This window comes from Palaemon carinicauda, chromosome 31 (assembly GCF_036898095.1).
Source record: "Palaemon carinicauda isolate YSFRI2023 chromosome 31, ASM3689809v2, whole genome shotgun sequence".
Lineage (NCBI taxonomy): Eukaryota > Metazoa > Arthropoda > Malacostraca > Decapoda > Palaemonidae > Palaemon > Palaemon carinicauda.
In genome coordinates, this window is record NC_090755.1 from 6,696,096 (window position 1) to 6,705,242 (window position 9,147).

Sequence of the window (9,147 nt, forward strand, 5' to 3'; positions counted from 1 at the left end):
GGCCACAAAATTCTTTGCCTTTGTGGTTGCAGGCTAAGGCTGCACTCTTCTCCATTGGCTCCTCCTTTAAAGGAAAAGGGGCTCAATGAGTATATAATTTTTCATATCAGTGATATAAAGCATACAATTTTTATCAACAATTGTAATCACTATCGTTTTTATGATAGCTTAGGATAGTAAGATTGAAAAGAAGTAGAAAAGACATATATGTGTTTGCCTTCCCAGGCCATTGTTGAGACCTCCGTCAGTAATTAATATTTTAGTTCCCTGATAGGGAGAATACAAGGTAGGAGTAAACTCTAGGGACTAGAATTAGGGTTAGTAAGCACTATACTAACATTATCTACCTGTAGTATATATTAACACTGATCGGTGACTTATTAGGGTCCCGATGATCAAAGCAACCATCTGGGTGTTGAGGGATTGCTCAACCTCAACATAATATCATGGTCCCAACAATAGACTGTGATGGGAAACACAGAGTATGTTAGAAAGTAAGTGTACTACTGTATATTTGAATAGTAGTTCAGTCAGTGCACTTCCGGAGTCAGGTTAGTACCTGGTGGCACTAACTGATAGAGAGAGAGAAAGCATTAAGGAAGGAGAGTTTCCTATTATTATGGATTAGCACAACAATTGGAAGTGTAGGAGGACTACCAGGCCACCTACTGTCTCCTTGCCAGAATGAGAGTTCCAATGGAAGGGGTAAGAGTCCATCTGATTCTGGCTTCCATCCATCCGCAAAAGGCCTGCCGCCAGCTGCACTGCCAACGGCAATAATTGTGGATGGCAGACCAAGAGAGGGCTGAGGACTTCTCAAAAGTATGTTAGGTTTCCCACCGGCAGCCGCCAAGGCCGGCTCAATCTTCCCCCCGTGACCTTCACTTCCGGTGTAGGAAGGACATAAGGGGGAAGGTGGCTGAGGCAGCTGAACTAACTGCCACCGGCAGGGTACCAGCCAGTAACGCAGTCAACCTGGCAAGAATACCTGTGAAAGAATGTTGCGACGGCTATGCCGTCACTAAAGGACAGAAGGGGGAAGGGAGAGGGTCTTGTAGTTCACTGGGAAGAGAGGTGGCGGCAGGTATGCCGCCTACTTACAATAGTGAACTGAGGAAGCATGGCATCCTGGGCTAACGACGTCGTCGGCGGCAGAGGAAACATGGTTCCTTTGCTGGCGACATCGTCGGTGGCAAGACAAGGGCACCCTGAGTTCGTCACTATCTAAATCAAAGCCGGATCTCGACGGCAATGAAGAAGACAGTGGTTACCGCCTGTGGTTGCGGCGTCACTCAAGGAGGGAGGAACGGTTTAGCCTCTTTTCTCTAAGAGAGAATGTATATCATACCTTATCCATAGATTCTAGAGAATGTAATTTCTCATCCGAATCAATAAGGAATGATAGGGTGAGGCTAAACATGGCGAATTACTTTACTAACTTGTAAATAAGTGAGAGCAGTCTCACTCTAGTAGGATCCCGGCCAAGGTTTGGTACCCCCAGGGATCCCGCCGCATACGATTAGTAAAGTCACATAATAAGAAGAGGAATAAAATTCATGTATGCAAGATCACCACTTGTATAATTTGCCTAAATAGCTAACATTATAGCTTAATACCGGGAAATGTTGCCCTACTGACTAACTAAAATGCAATAGTAACGGGCAACTGCACTCGTAAAATGGCTGCCTCCGGTCTGGGCAAGGCTCACCTAAACACACTTAAATTATCGAAATTTAACTGTAAAAGGAAGACTAAAATTATACACAGGAAAGAATTAATACTCAACTTTCTTAAGGATGAAAATGCTGGATATTGCATGATGAATATTCCAAAAACTTGTAACACAACACCGGGTTAACGGGAGCACAACTCGCTTAGAGAGCTACAAGAAAAGGAATGAAGTCGTAGTAGTAATGGGGAAGGAGGTCCACCGGGTACCTAGATCGGCCCCCCCTTCTTTCGCCACTCTTCCTACTTTCATCAAAAAGTTAAATCTATTCGGGGTGAAGATTGCTATGTGTCATATCTAAAAATACGTCCACTGATATTATGCGATATCCTTAATTGGATACTCGCGCCAGGAGTTAGAATCCTGGAGACCTTTGGTTCATTTCTCTGGGAGTATCACTGTAGAAAATATCCCTTAGAAAGGTATCTAAAGGAACCTTCCATCAGGATGACATGGCCTGAGCCCATATATATATATATATATATATATATATATATATATATATATATATATATATATATATATATATATATCCAAATAAGCCATATATATTTTTGATACATTAATGTCTGGATTCTCTTAACGACCTCGGGATCAGAGCCCCAGGCGAAATCAGACAAAGACAAGAGCTTGGCTCCGGCCGGGAATCGAACCCTGGTCGGCAAGGTTGTATAGACAGTGACTAAGCCAATGTCTATACAAGCTTGCCGACCAGGGTTCGATTCCCGGCCGGAGCCAAGCTCTTGTCTTTGTGTGATTTCGCCTGGGGCTCTGATCCCGAGGTCGTTAAGAGAATCCAGACATTAATGTATCAAAAATATATATGGCTTATTTGAATATGAAAAACACGTAAAATGTGCAAAATTTATCATATATATATATATATATATATATATATATATATATATATATATATATATATATATACATACACACATATATGAGGAAATTCCTTTAATGATGAATATTTCTGCCCAACCAAGGACTCTAACCAATGATTGATAGGTAGTAGGTTAGCCAGGGTACCAGCTACCCGTTGAGATACTACCATTAGAGAGTTATGGACTCTTTTGACTGGCCAGGCAGTACTGCATTGGATCCTTCTCTCTGAATACGGTTCATTTTCCTTTTGCCTACACACACACACACACACACACACACACACACACACCCAATAGTCTGGCCTATTCTTTACAAATTCTCCTCTGTCCTCATACACCTGACAACACTCGGATTACCAAACAATTCTTCTTCACCCAAGGGGTTACTGCACTGTAATTGTTCAGCAGCCACTTTCCTTTTGGTAAGGGGAGAAGAGATTCTTTAGCTATAGTAGCAGCTCTTCTAGGAAAAGGACACTCCAAAATCAAATCATTGTTCTCTAGTCTTGGGTAGTGCCATAGTCTCTGTACCGTGGTCTTCCATTGTCTTGGGTTAGAGTTCTCTTGCATGAGCGTACACTCGGGCATACTATTCTATCTTATTTCTCTTCCTCCTGTTTTGTTAAAGTTTTTTTTTTATATAGTTTATATAGGAGATATTTGTTTTAATGTTATTCTTCTTAGAATATTTTATTTTTCCTTGTTTCCTTTCCTCAGTTGGCTATTTTCCCTTTTTGAGGCCCTGGACCTGTAGCATACTGCTTTTCCAACGATGGTTGTAGCTTAGCAAGTAATAATAATAATAATGATAATATATATGTGTGTATATATATATATATATATATATATATATATATATATATATATATATATATATGTGTGTGTGTGTGTGTGTGTGTTTGTGTGTGTGCGTGTGTGTATTTGTGTGTGTATAGTACCGGAATGAATAGAATCTAGCAGTATCCTATTTAGAGGCTTTTTTTCATCTTGTAAAATAGATATTACCTTCAATTACCCAATGAATGAAATAATATTGTATTGAGACAGGCCACTAGAAACATTCATCTTTATTCAATATAACTTGAATCATTACAAATTTTGTATTTTTGTCGAACAGGAGAATTTCAAACATTCAGGAAAAGTATTTTCAAGACTTCAGGGATGTTGATCAACCGAAGAAATGTCCGCCATAGCCACCATAGCCACCAAAGCCACCACCGTATCCGCCGTAGCCGAAACCAAATCCATGTGGCCTATAACCATATCCCCCGAAGCCGTAGGGCCTATGTCCAAAGAAGAAGCGACGGTGAGGCTCTGGTTCGGGCATGGCTTGGGTCATGTCCACGAGGGCGTAGAGAGCCACAAGGAGGAGGAGGGCGAAGGCGACCTGGAAGAGAAGGTGATGCTTTTAGCAGAGATTTTTCACAAGTGGAAGGTAAGATGATACTTTTAGCAGAGATTATTCACAAGTGGAAGATAAGAGTGATGCTTTTAGCAGAGATTATTCACAAGTGGAAGAGAAGATGAGGCTTTTAGCAGAGATTATTCACAAGTGGAAGAGAAGATGAGGCTTTTAGCAGAGATTATTCACAAGTGGAAGATAAGAGTGATGCTTTTAGCAGAGATTATTCACAAGTGGAAGTTCTTAAGAAGAAGAGGAGATGATCCTTTAGGCAGAGATGGACTGTTGCAAGACAGTATTATTTAGAGAGGGTTTGAAAGCAGTATTAATTAGGAGAGTGTTTAAAACCAATATCATTTAGGAGAAATTTTATAAGCATGATTATTCAGGAGAGCGTTTTAAACCAGGATAAATTACAGGATAATTATTTTCACAAAGGTCTAAGAATATATAAATACAATCTTTATAAACCTCAAAATAAAACTGACGCTATTCTAAATTATTTTTTCATCAATATATTTGAAAAAACGATTTGAGTTCTAAAAGAGGGGTAACGTCTCTGCCTGGTGTTTGCCAGACGTGGTTCGAGTCCCGCTCAGACTCGTTAGTTCCTTTAGTGTGTGCAACCTTACCATCATTATGAGCTAAGGTTGGGGGGTTTGTGAGAGCCTATAGGTCTATCTACTGAGTCATCAGCAGCCATTACCTGGCCCTCCCTGGTCCTAGCTTGGGTGGAGAGGGAGCTTGGGTGCTGATCATATGTATATATAGTCAGTCTCTAGGGCATTGCCCTGCTTGCTAGTGCAATGTCACTGTCCCTTGCCTCTGTCATTCGTGAGCGGTCTTTAAACCTTAAACGCTAGAATCAAATTAACATAATTCCGATTTCCAAACACAATTGTAACTGTAAATATACTATATACAATTTGATATTTAATGTTTATTCACTTGGTATTCTTAGAATTAAAAAAGTTTTAAAAGAACCCATTGTTAATGTAATTAGATTGACTTTAATCTAAAGAACATCCTCGCGTCCAAATGATTTGAAGTTTTAATTGTTTGATTTAATCCAAATTCCTAACTAAATTGGGAAGGAAATTAAAAGAAAGTTTTGCTCATCTGGATGAAATATGGAATGGTTAAGAAACCAACATTTTCTCGTATAAGCAAATTACATGGATAGAAAAGGAAGAAACTCTAAGGAGGATTTAATTGTGAACATTAATTTATATATACAGTATGTATATGTATATATATATATATACATATATATATATATATATATATATATATATATATATATATATATATATATATATATATATATATATATATATATATATATATATATATATATATATATATATATATATATATATATATATATATATATATATATATATATATATATATATATATACTATATATATATATATATTCAGTTATTAAGAGTATTGGTTAGGACAGTGTAGGAATCAACATTAATGGTGATACCCTAATAACTTAAGATTTGGAGATGACGTAGTTCTATTTAGTGAATCATGGGAGGAATTTCTAAAGACGGTAGAAGATTCGAATAGACAAAGCAGAAATGCAGGAACGAAAATGAATATGAGTAAAACTAATATTATGTTCAACGAAAAAGCAGAAAGACAAGAAATAAGGGTTATGGACGAACCTCTAGAGATTGTTAATGCATATATGTTCTTAGGACAGACAGTAAATGATTCCTCATGATAAGATACCGAAATTAAAAGAAGATTAAGTAAGAGATGGAGAGCTTTTGGCTAATAAGCTGATATTATGAAAACTAAAATTCCACTTTCTCTAAAAAGAGGGGTATTTATTCATATGGTCCCACAAATATTAACTTAAGCATCAGAAACTGGGAGCCTTACTTAAGCCTTAGAACATAAGCTAGTTTCTACTCAGAGAGCTATGGAAAGAATAAAAAAAAGGATAACAGAATGAGACCATAGAGACTTCAAACGAAGCAGAAGTAAGTGAAAAAAAATGATTTGACGAGTTAAGAAAATTGGCGGGTATAGACTGGCACAGAAAAACCACAAACAGACGGGAGTGTAAGGGCATATCTATCTTTGTTGATATATATATATATATATATATATATATATATATATATATATATATATATATATATATATATATATATATATATGTATATATATATATATACATATACATCAGAGTGGCTAAGTTAAGTAAAATCTGGAAATCAAATCGCCTGAAATTTCATATAAAAATCAGACTATATATCAGTTTGGTGAGATCGGTGTTACTCTATGGACATGAGTCATGGTATGACAATGAAACAATCTCCAATAGATTTAGATTTGAGAATAAAACCCGTAGAAGGATAATAGGAGTTAAATGGCAGGACAGGAACTATAAGAGAGATTACTCGAGAACCATATGTGGACGAGATCATGATGAAGGGTAGATGGAGATGGTTTGGGCATGCTCATCGCACTCCCCAGGAGACATTAGTTTACCAAACGTTTAACTAGGCTCCACAAGACACTAGAAGAATTGGAAGACCCAGGCCTACATGGCTCAGGACTATAAAGCGCGAAGTAGGAGATGATGAATGGAGAATTATTAAATAAAAAGCTCAAGACAGAGACGACTGGTGAAATGATATATATATATATATATATATATATATATATATATATATATATACATATATATATATATATATATATATATATATATATATATATATATATATATATATATATATCTATATATACTGATAAATAGAATTTTTCTGTTGTGCACATAAGTTTATGTTATTATTGTGAAATTCAATTGAAAAATCTTAAGTGCACACAAGGAAAAATATAAAATTCAAGTTCTTTATTATATTTTACGTTTACCTCAAGTAAAACACATACTCGCACTACCTTATGAGTAACAGCTAACCCTATTTGCAAGTATCCTTAACAAATCAACTCACCGATTTCATGATGATGATTTAATGTCGTTTGTTGCCTCTTGAAGAGATTCAAAAGAACTGTGTCTTCGTGGACACTGAAGCTGCTTATATATATACTCCTCTCGTCCATTGAAGAACTGGTTGCCAAACAAACATTTTTGTCCAGTCATATTACTATTATCAGCAACGCATCTTGAATAACCGGACTATAGACCGATTTATATTGTTCCAGCCAATAAATACCACGTCTATATGTTAAAGAATTTACATGTTACTAACTAATTTAAATAATTTGGTTTTCATATCTAATACTCTAATATGAAAACCGGGCTGGAAAACCAGTTCTCTCCTGAGGTGCATTGTTTTCTTCTTCTTTTTCGGTGGGGGCGACGTCCTAGAAGATTGCGAAATGGACTTCCCTGATTAGTACTGCCAAAAGTCCTGCCTATAGTAGGTTCTGTTCGCTGCTTTCTTTATGTAAGATTTTACATATACGAATACAAGCTCCATACACAGTCGCACACACGCTCACACACACACACACACACATATATATATATATATATATATATATATATATATATATATATATATATATATATATATATATATGTGTGTGTGTGTGTGTGTATGTGTGTGTGTTTATGTGGTGTGTGTGTGTGTATGTGTGTGTGTTTATGTGTATATACACTCGCAAATAATATATATATATATATATATATATACGTATACATATACATATTTTTATATATACATATATATATATATATATATATAGATGTATATATAAATACATATATATATGTGTGTGTGTGTTTATGTGTATACACACACGCAAATAAATAAATATATATATATATATATGTATATATATATATATATATATATATATATATAGAGAGAGAGAGAGAGAGAGAGAGAGAGAGAGAGATGTATATATATACATATATATGTGTGTGTGTTTATGTGTATACACACACGCAAATAAATAAATATATATATATATATATATATATATACACACATATTACATATACATATATATATATATATATATATATATATATATATATATATCGCATCTACAGAAAGATTCCGTAGAAATCAGGTACAATAATAAAGAGAAAAATAATGTAACTGAACGATTTCTTCAAAGAGTTCCATTACTCCATAAAATCATTCGCTCTTTTTAAGGTTCCTTTATCATTGTCTCATTTCCCCTTTTTTAAGGTTTAAAGTTTAAATGTAACCCAAGAATGGCAGATGCAAGGGACAGTGACAATGTCCTATGGTCATTTTTTTTTAGCGAGGTAGATTTGGACCGACTCGCAGCGATGCCCTTCTAGCTCAGAAAAGTTTCCTGATAGCTGATTGGTTGGACAAGATAATTCTAACCAATCAGCGATCAGGAAACTTTTCCGAGATAAAAGGGCACCGCTGCCAGTCGGTGCAAATCTGCCTCATTATAAGAAATTAACTATAGTAGGACAATTCTCTCTCCATCAAGGTAGGACCAGGGACGGCCAGGCAATAGCTGCTGGGGACTCAGCAGGTAGACCTACAGTCTCCCCCTCCAAAAAAAAACCATCCTTAGCTCGAAAGGATAGCAAGGTTGCAGACATTACAAGAAACTATCGAGCTTGAGCGTGACTCGAACCACAATCCTGTGGATTGCAAGGCAGGAACTTTACCAATAGGCTACAACAAACGTAACTGTTATGTTTAACCAAAATTTTTATTTCTAATTTTTTTTTTCCTGCCTATTCATTCATATTATAAAGTCGAAATCCTTTGCTATGTTTCATTACTATTCTCATTGTGAGTGTCTGTAATATCAACATTACGTCAAACATAATACACATTTTACACATTAATACACAATAATACACATTTACTTCCATGAGAAGTAACTTAATACTAAATTGATATACCTTCACGTGTTGAAAGGGTTTAGGTATCGCCATGATCAGCAAAGCTGTAATAGTCGGGAACAGTCATACTAGGTTGGTTTGCTGTGAGCGATCAGACGAAAGTCCCCCACCATCACCAATACTGTGGTGATGAAACTGTCCAAATCTCTGATATGACTAAAGACTTGTCTGAGACCTTTGTCCTGCAATGGACTAGAAACGGCTACATTTGTTGTTGTTGCTGTTGTTATTGTTTTTGATGTTGT

At 35.9% G+C, this 9,147-nt stretch overlaps 1 protein-coding gene across 1 annotated transcript; it reads right to left on the reverse strand.

Annotated features, from left to right (window-relative positions):
• Positions 1 to 3,662: 3,662 nt before the first annotated feature.
• Positions 3,663 to 7,149, reverse strand: LOC137624867 (keratin-associated protein 19-8-like). The gene is made up of 2 exons (XM_068355817.1): positions 6,993 to 7,149; positions 3,663 to 3,997 (listed from the first exon to the last, which is right to left on the reverse strand). Exons 1-2 carry the CDS (start codon positions 6,999 to 7,001, stop codon positions 3,779 to 3,781), a joined length of 228 nt encoding a protein of 75 aa, XP_068211918.1. The 5' UTR covers positions 7,002 to 7,149; the 3' UTR covers positions 3,663 to 3,778.
• Positions 7,150 to 9,147: the final 1,998 nt, after the last annotated feature.